At 40.6% G+C, this 19,969-nt stretch overlaps 1 protein-coding gene across 11 annotated transcripts in view; it reads right to left on the bottom strand.

The window, feature by feature from the left end:
- Positions 1-19,969, bottom strand: part of LOC143032905 (uncharacterized) — a 211,914-nt gene that overhangs the window by 88,924 nt on the left and 103,021 nt on the right. For all 11 annotated transcript variants that reach the window (XR_012967149.1, XM_076198154.1, XM_076198155.1 and 8 more), the window contains 3 exons: positions 8,019-8,212; positions 7,653-7,845; positions 5,286-5,455 (listed from right to left, as the gene is read on the bottom strand). Coding sequence is in view for 10 of the 11 variants with exons in the window: in XM_076198154.1 (XP_076054269.1) it covers positions 5,286-5,455; positions 7,653-7,845; positions 8,019-8,212 (557 nt within the window). In the remaining variant the exon portion in view is untranslated. The remainder of the gene's footprint in view (positions 1-5,285; positions 5,456-7,652; positions 7,846-8,018; positions 8,213-19,969) is intronic.

Genomic DNA, 19,969 nt, shown 5'->3' with positions numbered 1-19,969 from the left:
TTTGACAATATAAAAACCTATTTGAAATTGAATACGAAAAGCCAGGCGGACGTTTCAGACATTCTTGATTCTCGTTGCGGGGCTAGTCAGGTGTGGGTCATGGACGGTAAGAAGCATACCTTAGGTCAGGTCTGGGTCAAAGAGGGTACTACGCATACCTCAGGGCAGGTCAATTGGGGGCGAGGGCCCAGCAGTCAGGTCAGTAATTTAAATGACATGTATAACAATCTAACTGATCTAATTATTAATGCACAAAATACATTTATCCCCCTAAAGTCAATACGGAAAAATAGTAATACTCCCAAATGGATGACGGACAGATTGAAACATGAGATCGGAATGAAAAGAGGACTTTACGTAAAAATGAAAAACGGGGAATCACACCTTAGATCAAGTTATAACGAAATGGCAAAGCTGGTTAAAAGGAATACACGTTCAGCGAAACGTAATTATGAAATCAAGGTTGCCAGTCAAGCAAAATCCAACCCAAAGGGTTTCTTTCACCTCTATAGAACAAAAAATAAAGAAAGAATAGGACCAATTAAAAACAATGAAAATGTCATGATTGAATCGGAAGAAAAAATGAGTGAGGAGTTTAACAATTATTTTCTATTGGTATTTACTGATGAGAGGTTAGATAAAGTACCTGACTGCGATCCGATTTTCAGAGGGGATGAAGAAAGTAGTCTAACTAATATCAGCATTAGTAAAGAGGAAGTAGTCAAGCAGATTGACAGACTTAAAGCTACAAAATCTCCGGGTCCAGACGAAATTTTTCCAAGAATGCTTAAAGAGTGTAAATTTGAAATCTGCGACCAGTTAACTGAAATATTCAATAAATCGGTAGATACTGGTTCTGTTCCAACTGCTTGGAGGCAGGCAAACGTTGTTCCTGTTTTTAAGAAGGGAGATAGATCGTCTATATGCAACTACAGGCCAATCAGTTTGACATCGGTTATAGGAAAAATGCTTGAATCAATAATAGTAAATAGACTCAGAGAACACATTGAAGGGCATAATTTAATTCGTGTTTCACAGCATGGTTTCTCCAAGGGTAAGTCATGTGTGACTAATCTTCTATCCTTTTACACTAAGGTATATAAGGCGGCAGACAACAATGAAAATTACGATGTTATTTACCTTGACTTTAGCAAAGCGTTCGACAAAGTGCCACACCAGAGACTACTAAATAAAATCAAAGCCCATGGCATAGGAGGAAAAGTGTTAGAATGGATTAGAGCTTGGATTAGTAACAGAAAGCAACGGGTCACCATAAATGGAATAAAATCTAGGTGGGGCAATGTTACTAGCGGGGTTCCCCAGGGCTCGGTTTTGGGTCCCTTGTTGTTCATTATGTATATAAACGACTTGGACGAAGGGTTAAATAGTGATGTTAGTAAGTTTGCGGACGACACTAAAATAGGACGCCTAATTAGGTCAGGAGACGACGCCCAGATTTTGCAGGATGACCTTAATAAGCTGTTAACATGGTCGGTGAAGTGGCAAATGAACTTCAATATCTCTAAGTGTAGCGTGTTAAACGTAGGGCTCCACAACCCCGAAAATAGATACAACTTAGATAACACGTTTTTAGAAAAATCTGAGTGCGAGAGGGACTTGGGAGTTCTGGTGAGTCCGGACCTTAAAACCAGGAAGCAGTGTATTAGCGCCAGAAATAAAGCTAACAGAGCATTAGGTTTCATTGCTAGGACGGTAACGAATAGAAGTGCAGAGGTAATTATTAAACTCTACCTAGCGATAGTTAGACCCATCCTTGACTATGCGGTACAGTTTTGGTCTCCGTCCTACAGAATGGACGTAAATTCATTAGAATCAGTACAGAGAAGAATGACCAAAATGATACAAGGACTCGGAAATTTGCCTTACGAAGAGAGGCTTAGGCACCTAAACTTACACTCTCTGGAAAGACGCAGAGTGCGGGGTGATCTAATAGAAGTGTTCAAGTGGATCAAAGGCTATAACAAGGGTGATGCAAACAAGGTCATCATAATAAAACAACAGGGCAGGACTCGCAGTAATGGGTACAAACTGGACAAATTTAGATTTAAGAAGGAAATAGGCAAGAATTGGTTTACTAATAGGGTGGTCGATGAATGGAATAAACTTAGTAACCATGTAGTAAGCGCTGAAACTATCAGTTGTTTTAAAAAACGATTAGACAACTTTATGGATGGGGATGACAGGTGGTGATGGATACGGAGCTGCCTAGTGTAGGCCTTATGGTCTTTTGCAGTCTCCTTTATTTCTTATGTTCTTATGTAAGGACCAGTAGATCTTGAGTGTTCTCTAGGAAGGGATTCCCCATATCTTGAAACACTGCTATAAGTGCTCTGACATCCTTCATATAGGCTGCTTGCACTCCAGGTTTCTGGTCATGATGAAGATGCCCACTGTCGTGAGCACCGCTATGTCCTCTTACCGCCATCTCTTCAAACTCTGTTGTGATCCTGGCTATTTCTGGTCCCTGCCACCATCCAGCTTCTGAGTGCCCCAGGGTTTCCTGTCAGTCCAATAGCTCCACCAGACCCTTTGACCAACGCGTTGTTCTGCTCATGACATTGGTCAATTGCCATGGCAGAGAACTTGTTGCTGGTCTTGTGTACCACAAACTTCCCAGACTTGAATTCTGTCAGGACATCTGGGTGTTTGTCAATGAGGTTCACCATATCATGCAATCGGTTTTGTTCCCACTCTTCAAACAAAAAAAGCCTTAGGGATTTGAATAGTGTGTCATTCAGTCATGAAGTCAGATTTGACCTCTGAGGACCGCGAGAGGTCATTGACCTCTCACGGTCCTCAGAGGTCAAATCTGACTTACCTCCCGATCTTAAAATGAACCTTATGGGATGTACTAACACTAGTAAAAAATGCATGCTTTAGTCATAATTTGCACAATTGTTATGGTTATCCGCTGTACTATATATATACAGGTAAACGTCGACTTACGATGGCATTAGGTTTCGATAGAGCCATCGTAAGACGATCTCATCGTAAGTCGATCCCCACTCTGTTCCGTGGTCACTGTACCTAGCCTACCTGTATATTAACCACCAGAGATACTGAATATAGCATATTAAACATGTACAGTAGTTTATTTAATTATTTTCATCCTTTTTACCATATTCAAACACTATAATATGTATTTTCAGTACAGAACTTAAATCTCGCGGGCAGCAGCCAATGCCAGCCGTACGACGTGACGTAATAATACTCGCATCATAAAATATAGTCACCGCTTATATCGATCGTTCTCTCTTTCACCCGCGAATTTTGAAAACCACAGAGAATGGGATTTAGGGCACATTTGAGAGAATGTAAAAACACAGGGGCGACTACAATAAATATAATCAAGACGCCGATATGGCAGCGTCGCGAATCCACTTGCTCCTCATGACGCCTACGTGTGCGGCACCGTATGGAAGGGGTTAAATTATCATATCGTCGTCGTCGTCGTCGTCATCGTAAAGTCGAACAATCGTAAGTCGCGGCCATCGTAAGTCGACGTTTACCTGTATATATATATATATATATATATATATATATATATATATATATACATATATATATAGTGTAGCTGGTAAGGCTTATGGAATGGTCTTGATTGAGAGGATTAGGAGAGGAAGATAGGGAGTAATTGGTGAGGAACAGTGTGGTCTTAGAACAGGTAGGGGTTGTATATATCAGATTTTTGTGGTAAGACAGATATGTGAGAAAGCTATAGGAAAAGGTAAGGATGTTTTTTGGGCTTTTATGGATTTGGAAATGGCTTATGATAGGGTAGACAGGAACGCACTGTGGGAGGAACTGCAGATATATGGGATAAGAGGAAAGCTGTTAAGAGCAGTCAAGAGTTTTTATGAGAGTAGTAGAGCTTGTGTTAGGATTAGAAATGGGGAGAGTGAATGGTTTGAGGTAAAGGTGGGACTTCGTCAGGGATGTGTTATGTCGCCCTGGTTGTTCAATCTATATATGGATAGGGTGGTGCGAGAGGTGAATGCAAGGGTGGTGGGTCAGGGGTTGATGGTTAAAAAAAAATGGAGAAAAGTGGGAAATAAACCAGTTGTTGTTTGCTGATGACACTGCGCTTGTAGCAGGATCAGAGGAGGGATTGAGGAAGTTAGTGACAGAGTTTGAGAAGGTGTGTGAAAGAAGGAAGCTGAAGATAAATGTGGGCAAAAGTAAGGTGATGAGATGTACAAGGAGAGAGAGTGACAGCTGGCTGGAAGTGAGTATTAAGGGAGAGAGACTGGAGGAAGTGGATTGTTTTAGATACTTGGGTGCAAATGTGGCAGGAAAGGGAGTGGGGGTGGAGGTAGAATGTAGATTGAGAGAAGCGAGTAAATGCCTTAGTGGATTAAAAAGTGTAATGAGAAATAGACATTTGGGAATGAATGCTAAGAGGAGGTTATATGAAGGAATGATTGTGCCAACAGCATTGTATGGGGCAGAAACATGGAACATAGGAGAGGAAGAGAGAAGGAGTTTGAATATGTTTGAGATGAAATGTCTGAGAAGTATGATAAGGGTTTTTAGGCTAGAGTGAGAAATGAGGGGGTGAGGAGAACAGGGGTGGAAAGGGAATTGGAAGATAGGGTTGATGAAAGAGTATTAGGATGGTTTGGACACATGGAAAGAATGAGTGAAAAAATATTTGTAAAAGAGGTGTAGAAGGCATATGTGGAAGGAGTGAACATGAGGTGGTGTCCTAGGATGAAATGGATGGATCGGGTAAGAAGGGCATTGCAAAAGAGAGGAATGTCTGTTGAGGAAGGACGGGAGAGGACAGAAGATAGGGGTGAATGTAGAAGGGTTGTGTCTGGATGATGCTGTGATGCATTAGGGGGAGTGGGTGGGGGATGGGGGGGGTGAGGAAGTATGTATGATAAATAATTTGATGCAGCCCGAAGGGATTTCTCCCCTTCTCCTTTTCTGCATGGGGGGACAGAGAGGGGGGGGGGGGGTTTGCCAAATTAATGAAGTGGCCTTGCTGTGGATGTGCTGTGTCTTGCAACACTGCTTCTGACCCAGGGCAGAGGACAGGATGCAGGGATGACCTGTCATCCAGGAGGTGCCAAGATGAGAGGGAGGCAGGAGGGTGGAGAGGAGTGGAATATGTAGGGGATGGAATAGGTGGGAGTGATTTCTATGCCTTTTTCTTTTTGGCCCCTGTGTAATGGGGAAAAAAGCCTTTGGTATATGTATGTATGTATGTATGTATGTATGTATGTATATATATAAAGGGGGTGTCAGGAAGGCAATCTTACTTCTTTTTCCATTTGGGTCTGTGCAGCACTTCCGCATAATATAACCCTTTTTGTAGTCCACTCCACTTCCTGCAGGAGGTTCCAAGAACGGATTACTTCCCACAACATGACTGGAGGAATCACTGCTGCTTTTTCCAGGGGCACCTTTGGCATTTTCGGAGTCATCATCACTGTAACAATAAATGAATGAATTAAAAATAATGCTTTTTAAAATTTAACACATGCATAATAATTAAAGAGGCCTGAAAAACAGTGAAAAGTGAGTATAAGATAAAGGGAAAGATGGGAGGGTGTAGAGAGAATATGGGTGAGCTTAGAAAACAAATTTCTGAAGAAAATGGGGATAGGTGGTAACAAGGACTAAAAATGATACCTGATGCCTCAAGTTTCACTATGTGAAACAGCCCGTACCACAGTGTCTGGCAATAGTCCTCGGGCACTCTTTCAGATCTCTGGTAAGAGACTTTGGACTGTTATCTGTGTTAACCACTTCCATACGGTGACGCCTACGTAGGCGTCATGAGGAGCAAGTTGGTACGCGATGATGTCGACGTCAGCGTCTTGATTATATTTATTGTAGTCGTACCTACGTAACCTTCATTCTCTCTAAACTGGCTTCATCATATTTTCTATGGTTATCAAAATTCACGGGTGAAAGAGAACGAACGATTGAGCACTGACTTTATTTTTTAAAATGCGATTAATATGACGCAACATCACACGTCGGGCAGCTAATGCTGCCAGACGTGCGATGTGCCCCGGAGTGAAGGGGTTAATGAGGTAGAGCTGCTATGTCACCAGTTTAAAGGCATACAAGGAGGGAAGCAGGTAGCATTTGTCAGCTCTACAAATGTGAAAAGTCCAAAAAATATAATTGATAGCAAAAGATCCCTGGCACAGTCCAAAGAACAAGAGATAGATCCTCAGGGACATCTAGAAGGAGGAGAGGAGGTCGACAATTTTTGAATATGGGCGGATTTATTATCCATTTTTCAGAACTACAAAATAAAAGTACCCCTGGAACAAATGCTAGTGCCAAGAAAACAGAGAAAGAGAAAAGAAATAGAGAAAGAGAGAGAGCTGGGGGGGGGGAGAGAAAGGAAGGAAGTGGGAGGTAGAGCAGTGAGAAGTGCAAGGAGAAAGATGGAGGGGGAGAGGGGGAGGGGGGAGAGAGAGAGAGGGGAGAGAGAGAGAGAGGGGGGAGAGAGGGGGGGAGAGAGGGGGGGAGAGAGGGGGGGGGAGAGAGAGGGAGGGGGATGGAGAGAGGGAGGGGGAGGGAGAGAGGGAGGGAGAGAGAGAGAGGGGGGGAGCAAGAGAGAGAGAGGGGGGGAGAGAGAGAGAGAGAGAGAGAGAGAGAGAGAGAGAGAGAGAGAGAGAGAGGAGAGAGAGAGAGAGAGGGGGGAGAGAGAGAGAGAGAGAGGAGAGAGAGAGAGAGAGAGGGGGGGGGAGAGAGAGAGAGAGAGAGAGGGGGAGAGAGAGAGAGAGAGGGGGGGAGAGAGAGAGAGAGAGGGGGGAGAGGAGGGAGAGAGGGGAGAGAGAGAGGGGAGAGAGAGAGAGGAGAGGGAGAAAGAGTGAGGAGAGAGAGAGGAGAGGGAGAAAGAGTGAGGAGAGAGAGATGGGAGAGGAGAGAGAGAGAGGGGAGGGGAGAGGGAGAGGAGAGGAGGGAGAGGAGAGGAGAGAGAGAGGGGAAAGGAGAGAGAGAGGGGAATGGAGAGAGAGGGGAGGGGAGAGGAGAGAGAGTAAGAGAGAGGGAGAGAGAGAGAGAGGAGAGAGGGGGAAGGAGAGAGGGGGAAGGAGAGAGGAGAGAGGGGGAAGGAGAGAGGAGAGAGGGGGAAGAGAGAGAAGAGAGAGAAGAGAGAGGAGGGAGAGAAGAGAGTGGAGAAAGAGAATAAAAACAATCATAGCAGTGAAAATAATAATTATAAAATAATAGCAAAACACCATTTCCTTGACTGTACACCTGCAGCACTACGGCAGGTGGCAGTGGTCCATAGGCCCTCAAACAGATCTCTCTTGGATGAAACTTTGGACTTGTGTCTGCATTATATTTATGTAGGGCTGTTTCTATGACACTAGCTTGTAATAATAGGATGAGAAGAGGAGCAGTTATTGTAGTCAGCTATGAGAGTGAAGATGGAGAAAATATAGCTGCACATAATGAAGAGATATCTTAGGCTTAATGGGTACAATGATTGAGTGTAAAGCTTTGAATACAGGTGGCTGGAATCCAATTCTCTCTGACACCCATCTTGGAGAACACCTTGCACAAGTATCCATCACTGGTCCCTACATGTGAATGTCCACACTAGAGGGTGTATTTATGGCAAACAAAATAGTTAAAAATACTTTAAAAGAAGTTCAACCCACGTAGCCCAGTGAAGAGGTTGTGTCCTCATAGCTTGGTATAAAGATTTGAGCACCTCACGGGGGAAGTTTTCACCATCATTTAATTCAGATAAATTCTCTATGAATTCTCCACATGTCATTTTTCTTCCTACATTTTGTCCATGCAGGTCAGTATTGAGAAGCATAAGTGCACAAGTTAAAGTATGAACTGCATCTGTTAAAAAGAATAAATAAATTAATGCATAAACAAGATAATTTTTAATTCTAAATACTCACATAGTCACTACACTGTAAACATTTTTTCTACTATATATTGAATAACCACTTTCACAACAAAAAATCTGATAATGAAAAACATGTGTACATTCATCATCCAGAAATAAATACCTTGAGAATTGAAGGTGCCAGGATTGCACTCCAAGAATCTTCTAGAAAAATGAACTAACACACGCTCTCTTTCTTGAGTTTCACCTGCCAGGCAAAATTTGTCTAGGAACTTTCTCAATGCTATATCCAAAGTGTCGCCAGTGAAGTCAAAATAATGTAGATATTCCTCAGCAACCACTCTGCTAAATTCGTTGCTGAAAAAGGAGAAAACACACAAATTAGACTTTGAGAGCAAATTTTTGGTAGGACATAAGAACGCAAGAATGAAAGAGACTGCAAGAAACCATAAGGTCTACACTAAGTAGTTCCATTTTCATTACCACCTGTCATCCCCATCCATACAGTTGCCTAACCATTTCTTAAAACAATCATTAGTTTCAACACTCACTATATGGTTACTAAATCTACCAGTATTCTTTTCATTGGCCATCCTATTGGAAAACCAGTTCTTGCCTACTTCCTTCTTAAATCTGAAATTGTCTAATTTAGATCTATTATTACGAGTCCTGGCCCGTTTTCTTAGTATGATGACCTTATTTGTATCAGCCTAGTTAAAGCCTTTGATCCACTTGAACACCTCTATTAGATCACTCCACTCTGCATTTCCAGAGAGTGCAAGTTAAAATGCCTAAGCCCTTCTTTGTACGGTAAATTTCTAAGTCCACGTATCATTTTGGTCATTCTCCTCTGTACTGATTTTAGTGAATTGATGTCCATTCTATAGGACGGAGACCAACACTGTACCACACAGTCAAGGATGGGTCTCACTAATGCCAGATAGTTTGATTACCTCTGCACTTCTATTCATAACAGTCCTAGGAATGAAACCTAATGCTCTGTTAGCTTTATTCCTGGCGCTTATGTAAAGCATGCGTAGAGAGATTTGATATTATAGCTATTACTAAATCCTGGATCAATATGGCTGATAGACATTTCCTTCTGGAAATTGAGATAGAAGGATATAAATTTTTCCACAAGGATAGGGTTGGTAGGAGTGGGGCACGAGTAGCACTTTTCATTAAAAATACAATAAAGTGTATTATCAACAATCCAATTAACGAAGAGGATAGAACCTATTTGGGTGGAGATTATAGGCAAGAATAAGAAACTTTATTGGCGTCCTATATAGACCTTCTAACCTCCGCATTGAGCAGACTGATCCCCCGATTCATGAAATTCACAGGGCGTCCCAGTACAAAAATGTTGTGATTAAGGGCGATTTTAATTATAGAAACAGTGACTGGGATATTTTAGTAGAACAGGAAGTGAATTTTCTTTGATGTGGTGCAGGATCACTTCCTAAAATGAATGATTACTGATCCCACAAGGGGAGAGAATACTCTGGACTTACTCTTAACTAATAATGAGCACCTAATAACAAAAAATGGAAGATAGTATAGCCTCTAGCGATCATCAAGAAATAAGATTTAATATTATTTGGGAAGAACTAAAAAGTACGAATAACGTTCAAGTACCAGACTTCAGGAGAGCCAATTTTGACAAGATGAGAAACTATATGAGACATTTGATCATTTATGGGACCAACTGAGGGGGCTGTGACAGGGTCAAATATATGGTCAGTACGGACATCATTAGAGTGGTCAGGGGTTGGGTCACAGAGGGTATGCATACCTTGGGTCAGGTCACTTGTGGGCACGGGGTCAACATGTAATGGTAACATTGAACATACCTTGTATATTATACATACATACTAATAGTATTGTATATTTATTATTGTATACTGATTTTATTGTCATTGTATATTTATTTGTGCCTTTTTGTAAGAGAACCAAGACAAATTGTGCATGTTTTCCCATGCTGAGTAAGCTTGGCGTCAATTAGTCTTAGTCTCGTCTCCAATGCGAGTGCACATATTGTTTTTGTAGTGCTGTACAATTACTAATTTATTCAAATTCAGTGTTTCTTTGACCACCCCTATTACATAAAATGGTGGCAATGCATTAAAAACATTTGCTATTGTGTGAACTTTGTGTTTTCAACATTCAAAAGTACTCCAAATGCAACTTTGACCTTTGCATTGTTGTGAACTTTGGAGGCAGCCAGCATATTACACTTATATTTGTTCGTTTTCATTCTTTTCTCCCTTTCTAGTTTCTGGATTTACAGGATTTAGTAACTTTATAAGAAGTGATGGTGCTCAGGAACAGTGTATTTGCAAGGTGTGCCACGTGATTTCATTCAGAGACTAATGCCTCATGGTTCTTCGTGTTCTGGTTTTGAACCTTGGCTTATCATCATCTTCAGTATTGGTGGAATGCTTCCCTATGATTACTTTGTTTGTATCAATTAACCTGGAGACTGTATAAGGACAGATTACTGTTCATGCCTAGATTGAATGAAGAATTGGCCTGCACGATTGGCAGTTTCAATGCGTCACCTCTGAAAGGCTGGTTATTTTGAATTATCATTGTTGTATATATATTTTCTTGCCATAAGCATTCCTGTAATCTCCTTTTGAGATTGTGGAAATATATATATATATATATATATATATGAATTTCATATACTCAAAGCCAGGCATATTGTCTTGGTGGCCACATTTGTTTCCTCTGCGACGTCATTTCTTGATGGTCACATTTGTTTCCTCTGCGACGTCATTTCTTGATGGTCACATTTTCTTTGGTTGTTTGTAAGAAAATTGGTGTTATTGTTTACTCTCAGGCTCCTTCTGCTATTAAATTTTCTGGTGATGATCCCCATTATAAAGCCATTGATTTTCTTTGCCAGTGTGAAAATTGTATTGTCAATACTAATGTTACTATGGGGGCAGAGAAATTTTCTTTCATAAGGTCACAGCTTGTGCCTAATTCTTTGGCTTCTGAGATGTTATCTGCTTCATGTCTCGCCCCCAAGTCTTTAGGGTATAATTACAACCTCTTTCGGTCGAATTTTCTACAAAATATTTCTGATACCCACGTAGGCAATTCTTTTCAATGGTGTTATAATCTAGCTGATGTTTTTACATCCAAATTGGGCACTCTTGACTACAGGCATGCTCAGGCCCATGCCAGCAAAATTGTGGTTGAAGCCTTAGATTCTCTCTTCTATTCAGAGTGGATTGATCATGGCACTATCTCTTTGGATAGGTTCTGCCTTATTTTGGAGTTTCTTTTATACTGTAAGAGGCCAGTAGATGGAGGTAGACAATTAGGTAGATGCAGAGGTAGATGGAGACGAATGCTAATAATGTTATGAAACACTGGTGTATTGAAGTGCTGAGTCGGGGATTGTTTAGTCGCCGTCCTGTATAGGTAAACAACAGCCGACAAGCGATAATAGCTGAGTCAGACTTTCGTTAGCTTGGATTTTACTGTTTATAAACAAGGGTTGGAGCGGCGATGAAATATGCTAATGTAACAAGGTGTAAGCGCAAAGCTATTTTCGTTTGACAAATGCTGAGGTAAACGATATTGCTTGTGACAATGTAACAGCCTTCTGGATTGGAGAAAAAGGTGGAGGAGAAGGAAAATTATTGGTGCATGAATTCAAAGTCACGCCCATAAGGAGTGACATTTATTTGAGAAGTCAGAGGAGATTGGATGAGAAAAATTGGTGACGTCAGACGAAGGTGGCTTGGCGTATGATATGGAGATCTCGAGAGACGGAGAGAGAGAGAGATCCTGTGTGTAACCAAAGACAGTGTAAATTTAGTAAGAAGAAAAGAAAATTCCACCACTTTCCTTAACCTAAGGACTGGTCTGAAGTATGAGAAGTACAAGGTATGGGGCCTTCTGAATAAGATGAACTTGGAATTAGTGAAACTGACATAACGAAGGCAAGGGGCCTTGTGAATGAAATTACGAGACTAGAAATGTTATTGGTCGAGGACCGACATATAACATAATTCTCTTAGCACCTTTTGAGAGGAGAGCTACCTCTTCTCTTGGCTATAAGACAGATGGCACCCTACTTTCTTTTGCAAGAAAGCTTTCATGTAAACTTAGGGAAGTGCTTTCTGGTTCTTTGTGTATTAGCAGTACCCAGCAACAAGCAAACGCTCCTAGTTCTCCTCCACCCCAACAGTCTTCAGTGGCTACTCGCAGCTCCCCTTCCTTTACATTTTCCCCTCCTGTACTCACATGTACCTATTGTAACAAGTCAGGTCATTCGAGTGATTTTTGTTTTCGTCGTAAACGTCATGTACACAAGTCAAGACAGTCCCCTGTCCGTAGGAATGTATCAGATGTTTCTTCTAATGTGATGCATGACCGCTCTAGAGTACAACCATAGGATAAGCTTAGCTACTGTCATATCCATGGTCCTTGTAAACACTCAACTGATCAGTGTTTCAAGATTTTGCAGCTTAGAGCAGAGACATCTTCTCAGCCCAGACAATCTCCGTCCCATTTTCACAAGCACTCATTTCACAACCCAAAGGTTTGACCAGTAATGTTAGATCACAGATCATCCTTGGTGGCTGCTGAGTCTTCTCAGTCACTCACCTTCCAATTTCTTACAGAGAATAAACCTCTTTTAGTCACTGTAGATACTGGTGCAGAATGTAGTCTCATAAGTAGAAAAGCTTATTATGCTCTCCGGGATTTGTACAATCTCCCTTTATCTCCTTTTTGTAATAGTTTACATTCTGTACAAGGTGCCCCTTGTCTATTCTTGGGTCTGTTTGCATTCCCTTAAGGTTTTCCTTACATGCTACAATTTTCCATGTCACTTTTGTTGTTGTCTCTGGTCTTGCCCTTATGAGTGATTGCCTCTTGGGTATCAATGCTCTTACAGCACATGGCATTGATATATTTCCTAGTCGGTGTGTAGTGACTTTCTGTAATTTTATTATCCCTGCAACAGATAGGCCAGTTTCCATTTGTGACACCCCTCCCGTGCATGACCAGGTTGTTCAGTTGCCTTTGAAGGGGCCTCCTCGCTTTAACTCTATTCTTTCTTGTGCTGCTATTGTTGCAGGAGAGCACTGTATTGGACCTTCAAGTGTAGTTCGAGTTCCGGTGTGCATTTCAGGTGCTCCAATTGGGTCTGACATTTTATCTCAGCCTGACTCTGTTCATGTTCATCGCCTTGCTTTGGAAGGGACTCTCTCTACTATTTGCGAGGATCGTGTTACCACAGCTACGGTAACCAACGTCACAGGTGCTCCTATCACTCTCTCTCCTGGCAGTCACTTAGGCTCCTTTAAAAGAGTTGATGTTGATGCTTTCCAAGATCCACCTATCATAGCAGCTTCTGTGCTACAGTCTCCACAAGTGAGTGACACGGCTCACTTGGCCTCCATATTTCCAATGTTTGTTGGTGAGATTGATTTTCCTAACAAGACGTCTCATCTCATTGAACTGTTAGTGACCCACTGTCAGGCTTTGGCTTTGACTTTGCCCGGTGATCCATTAGGGCTTACAGATCGTGTGGTTCATAGAGCTGCTCTTCAACCAGGTGCTCATTATGTTTACATTCCCTCTTACAGGTTGCCTCACTCTTGTTGGCATGCTGCAGTCCTTGGTTGATGACATGTTATGTAAAGGCATTGTACAAGAACCTCACTTGGAGTGGAACTCACCACTCCTCCTGGCGGTCTGCATGTCAAGAGACTGTGTTGGCCATGAATGTGACCTTGAGTGGTAATTAAAGTGGTTGAAAAAGGAAATAGAAGTTCAAGAGAAATGAGATGTACAAGAACCATATCAGTAGTTCTGTTCCTAAGCCTATTGTGAGGAATGTGGAGAATTTTTTTTTAGCAAAGGAAAGTCAGGTCTATTTACAGCCTCTGCTTTATATTCCATTTCAACAACAGATAGTGTTAGTTGTGTCTTTTATAGTAAGACTAATCATAAATTTTAAGTGTCAAGTTTTTAGCATTAGATGGTCAACAGAAATTTGAAAGTATAAAAGAATTAAGTATTTGTTTCAGATATTTAACTCTGGGACATTTTTCTAAAAAATGTAAGGTCAAATGTGACAAATGTCAAGGTAATCATAATGTAACAATATGTGGTGTTAAGTTAAATGTAGCCCCTCAAGTACATATATACACACATATACCAAAGGGTTTTTCCCCCTTACACAGGGGGGTAGCCAAAAAAGAAAAAGGCATAGAAACCACTCCCACCCATTCCATCCCCTACATACTCCACTCCCCTCCACCCTCCTCCCTCCCTCTCATCTTGGCACCTACTGGATGACAGGTCATCCCTGCATCCTGCCCACTGCCCTGGGTCAGAAGCAGTGTTGCAAGACACAGCACATCCACAGCAAGGCCACTTCATTAATTCGGCAACTCACCCTCTCCATCCCCTCATACAGAAAAGAAGCCCCTCAAGTAAATATAGTAAATGATAAATCAAACGATTCCTCTACAGTTGCTATGTTGTCATCCAATGATAGTAGTAAAACTGTATTACAAACTGCAAAGGTGAAGAACTTGAATAAGAAAGAAGATATTTTCCATGCCAAATACTCTTTGACAGTGGTTGTGATTGCACATATGTCACATATAAGTGTGTGGAGAAATGTAAATCCGATTAGATTACTAGAACTGAAGTCCCTAATAGTTTTGGTGGTCATACCTCTGGCAAGGACATACAAAGTAATGCATACAAATTACAGGTGTTGAATGATAAAGGGGAACCTATTCCTACTTATGCTGCAAGCATTCCAAAAATAAGTGACCCACTAGTAAGACCAGTAGTTCCAGCCCATGTTTTACATGTTTTTTGTTATTAAGATTTAGCAAATGAGTTTGATGATAATTCTCCTTTTGAAATAGATATTCTCATTGGTCTAGACTACTATTGGAACCTCATAACTTCTAAGGATTCCATACAAGTAGGAACTACTGTTGCCATGAAATCTGTGTTTGGGTGGATTTTGTCTGGAAATATTGGTAAATGTTATGATAATTCTAATGTTTCAAGTATGTCTTCTAATTCAGCTTTTGTCTTCCTCCTCCCAGCTCTTATGTATATCTGAGGTATCTGATTCTGATATGTCAAACTTTTGGGATTTAGAAACAATTGGCATTTCTAGTAGAGAACATAAGGAGGATAATGTAGTTAAGGAGTTCAGGGATAAAATAGAATTTGTGAATGGCAGGTATGAAGTTCAATTGCCTTGGAAGAATAACAAAGTTAAAAATACATTAATGAGTAATAAAAATCAAGCCCTGAAGAGATTAAATATGCTTTTAATTAGATTAGATAAAGAAGAGGGGAATGTCTGCTGAGGAAGGACGGGAGAGGACAGAAGACAGGGGTGAATGGAGAATGGTTGTATATGGATGATGTTGTGATGCATGAGGTGGAATGGGTGGGGGGATGGGGGGTGAGGTAGTATGTGTGAGCAAAATTTGACGCAGCCTAAAGGGATTTCTCCCCGTCTTCTCCTTTTATGCAGGGGGGGACAGAGAGGGGAGGTCACCGATGTAATAAGTGGCCTTGCTGTGGATGTGCTGTGCCTTGCGACACTGCCTCTGACCCAGGGCAGTGGACAAGGTGCAGGGATAACCCGTCATCCAGGAGGTGCTAAGATAAGAGGGAGGGTGGAGGGGAGTTTAGTGTATTTAGGGATGGAATGGGTTGGAATGATTTTATGCCTTTTTCTTTTTGGCTACCTCCCTTGTAAGGGGGAAAAAGCCTTGGTATATGTATGTAGATAAAGAAGAAGACCTTAAGGCTGAGTATAATAAGATTCTAAATGAGTATGAACCTATAGAAATTATTGAGGTTCCCTTAGAGATGTTGCAACCTAAACCCATTTACTATTTGCCCCATAGACCTGTAGTAAAACTAAGTAGTAGTATAACTAAGGTAGTCCAGTGTTTGACGCATCTGCTTAGGGACCCAATGGAACTCTAAATGATTGTATGGTTACAGGGCCCTCTCTTAATCCAGATTTGGTCGAGATACCGATCAGATTTAGGTGTTGGCTGTATGTAGTTAGCACTGATATAGTTAAAGCATTTTTGCAAATTAGTTTAAACAGTCAGGATAAAAATCTCCTTAGATTTCTTATGCCTGGTAAAATTCGAATGAAACATAAAAGATTCAATAGAATTATTTTTGGAACACCTCAAGTCCATTTATTCTGAATGCCACTATTAGACATCATTAAGTAAATACCCTGATTGTGAAGTTGTTCAAGATTTGAAAAGAAATATGTATGTTGATAATTGGTTCAGTGGAGCCAACACTGTATAAGTAGCTAACAAGCATTGTGCAGCATATGATATTATGACTGATGCCAATACGTCTCTTGAGAAACTTTCCTCTAATAGTGTTGTAATAAATTTTAAGTTTAGAGAAAAAAAATACAAATTGTAAGGGATGATCAAGTTGATACTGTATTAGGTCTTAAGTGATCTAATGATACTGATGTATTTTCTTATTCTGGCTTCAATTTTTATTCTACTATTTAAGTTTCATATACTAAAAGAACTGTACTAAGTTTGATTGCTAAGATTTTTGATCCTTGTGGATTTATCAGTCCCTTTATTATGTATACCAAGATTTTATTTCAGGATATTTGGAAATTAGGTTTATCTTGGGATGAAAGGTTACCAGTTGACTTGAAAGTCAAATTTAAGAAATGGAAAGTAGACAAGATTTAAATTCACTGAATATAAATAATGTTATTTTGCTATGTACCTTGGAAAGGTACATAGGCAAGAATTGGTTTACTAATAGGGTGGTCGATGAATGGAATAAACTTAGTAACCATGTAGTGAGCGCTGAAACTATCAGTTGTTTTAAAAAACGATTAGACAACTTTATGGATGGGGACGACAGGTGGTGATGGATACGGAGCTGCCTAGTGTAGGCCATATGGTCTCGTACAGTCTCCTTTATTCTTATGTTCTTATGTATTAAACATATTGAGATTCATGGATTTGGAGATGCCTCTGAAAAGGGTTTTGGGGATTGTGCATACATTTGAGTTTGAATCAATAATAATTGTCAATCATCATTGGTCAAAGATAAAACTAGAGTAGTGCCAATTCAGAAACTCACCATTCCTAAATTGGAACTTATGGGTGCATTACTTTGTGCTAGACTAGTAAGATTTGTTGTAAATGCTTTGGATTTTGAGAACAAACATAAAATTGCATGTTGGACAGATTCCACTATTGCTTTAGGGCAGATAAGGAGTAATTCAGTGATAAGAGATGTATATGTTAACAACAGAGTTAGAGAAATTCAACAATTGACCCCTCCTCGTCTTTGGCATCACTATTGGGGAGTAGATAATCCTGCAGATTTAATGACTCGAGGTTTGTTTGATGAAGAACTCGTAGACAATGACTTCTGGTTTCATGGTCCTAGTAAATTTGCAAATCTCACATTTATTATTCAAGATAGTGATATTCATAAAGACCTAATGACTGTCGACTTATTATGTCTAACTGTTTACTCTGCTACTTTCATGTTTGATGTAGGAAGGTACAATAATCTTAATAAGCTGTTAAGAATTGTTGGATATTCTTTTATGGTTTATATACAATTGTAAAGCTAAATCATTAGGGGTTACTATAAGAAATAATTATTTCACTGCTGAAGATTTAGATAATGCTAAGACAAGATTAACTTATGTTATTCAAAGAGAAGCATTTTCCATTGAAATTCAGGTTTTGTCTAATCAAAGGTCAGTCTGTAAGAATTCTAAATTAAGAAATCTAGACCCATTTATTGATAAGAATGGTGCTGTAAGGATTAAAGGTAGACTTCAATTTTTTTTATTTAGGTTATAATTCTAAACACCCAATAATTCTTCCTAAAGGACAATTTTCTAGTGCAGTTTCAACACAAGTTCTTAAAGCATGCTGGTGTTACATACATACATATACCAAGGCTTTTTCCCCCTTACAAGGGAAGTAGCCAAAAAGGAAAAGGCATAAAATCATTCCCACCCATTCCATCCCTCAATACACTCCACACCCCTGCACCCTACCTCTTATCTTAGCACCTCCTGGATGACGGGTCATCCCTGCACCTTGTCCACTGCCCTGGGTCAGAAGTAGTGTCGAAAGACACAGCACATCCACAGCAAGGTCACTTCATTAAATCGGTGACCCCCCTCTCCGTCCCCCCATGCATAAAAGGAGATGGGGAGAAATCCCTCACCCCCCATCCCCCCACCCATTCCACCTCATGCATCACAACATCATCCATATACAACCATTCTCCATTCACCCCTGTCTTCTGTCCTCTCCCGTCCTTCCTCAACAGATATTCCCCTCTTCCCCAAAGCCCCCTTTACCCCATCCATCCACCTCATCCTAGGACGTCCCCTCATGTTCACTCCCTCCACATCTGCCTTCCATACCTCTTTTACTAGTCTTTCTTCACTCATTCTTTCCATGTGTCCAAACCATTCTAATACTCTTTCATCAACCCTATCTCCTAACTCCTTTTCCACCCCTGTTCTCCTCCCTCCTCATTTCTCACTCTATCTAGCCTAGTAATCCCCATCATACTTCTCAGACACCTCAAACACATTCAAACTCTTTCTCTCTTATGTTCCATGTTTCTGCCCCATACAGTGCTGTTGGCACAATCACTCCTTCATACAGTCTCCTCATAGCATCCATTCCCAAATGTCTATTCCTCATTACACTTTTTAATCCACCAAGGCATTTACTCGCTTCTCTCAATCTACATTCTACCTCCTTCACTCCACCTTTTCCTGCCACATTTGCACCCAAGTATCTAAAACTATCCACTTCCTCCAGTCGCTCTCCCTTAATGCTCACTTCCAGTCTACTGCCACTTTCACCTTTTGTACATCTCATCACCTTACTTTTACCCACATTTATCTTCAGCTTTCTTCTATCACACACTCTCCCAAACTCTGTCACCAACTTCCTCAATCCCTCCTCCGATCCTGCCACAAGCGCAGTGTCGTCCGCAAACAACAGCTGGCTCACCTCCCACTTTTCTCCATTTTCTTTAACCATCTCCAATCCCTGACCCACTACCCTTCCATTTACCTCTCGTAATGTGCGAGACGTAAATGCTGGTGTTAATAGTATTATTTCATCCCTAAAAACTGAATTTTATATATTTGGTTTAAGGAGAATGACCAAAACTGTAGTAAAAGAGTGTTTAAGCTGTTGTAGGCATGACAGCCATCCATGCAGTCAACCAGCTGCACCCTTGCCAGATTTGAGAATTACTCCGGCAAATTTTCTGTTACAGGGATAGATTTTGCTGGCCCATTATTTAGTGCTGATTTTCCAAGAAAGAAATTTTATATATTACTTTTCACTTGTGCTGTAGTTAGGGCAGTGCATCTTGAACTCACAGAGTCTATGTCATTGGTTGACTGTATACTGGCTTTAAGGAGATTTGTAGCTCATAGAGATATTCCAAGAGTAATTTATAATGATAATGCAAAAACCTTTGTTACAGCCTTCATGGAAGTACAAAGGTTATTTGGACACTTACAATCTAAGTAGAGGTTTAATGTGCCAAGGTCTCCATGGTGGGGGGATGGTTTGAGAGATTTGTTAGGTAATTTAAGTTAGTGCTAAGAAAGATGTTGGGAGTGAATATGTAAGGCAGAATTAGAGACTATTCTTATAGAAGTTGAATTCTGTATAAACTCTTGACTCCTGACCTTCGTAAGTGATGAACCAGATTTAGACCATTATCTAACTCCTTCCCATTTTATTTTTGCTATAACTATAACATCTAAGCCCCCTGTTGATATCAAACCACATACTGTAACTTATGAAGAGTTAATTACCGTATATTTCCACGTATAAGACGACCCTAAAATTAAAAAATTCACCCCTTAAAATTGGGGGTCGTCTTATACTACCATTATAAAAATCAGACCTTGAATTCTACGTGAGTTGACTTGGTAGGCTAGCCTGCCGATAACCACCGATACACAGGAAATGATTCACATTGTGATAAGAACTGGTAATAAAGGTAATTAAACCATATTTACCTTATACATTATTGGCATATTTT

This window comes from Oratosquilla oratoria, chromosome 14 (assembly GCF_046742065.1).
Source record: "Oratosquilla oratoria isolate Oo_2021 chromosome 14, ASM4674206v1, whole genome shotgun sequence".
Taxonomy (NCBI): Eukaryota; Metazoa; Arthropoda; class Malacostraca; order Stomatopoda; family Squillidae; genus Oratosquilla; species Oratosquilla oratoria.
The sequence above is the reverse complement of the archived record's forward strand: the minus strand, read 5'-3'. Positions and strand labels throughout refer to the sequence as shown.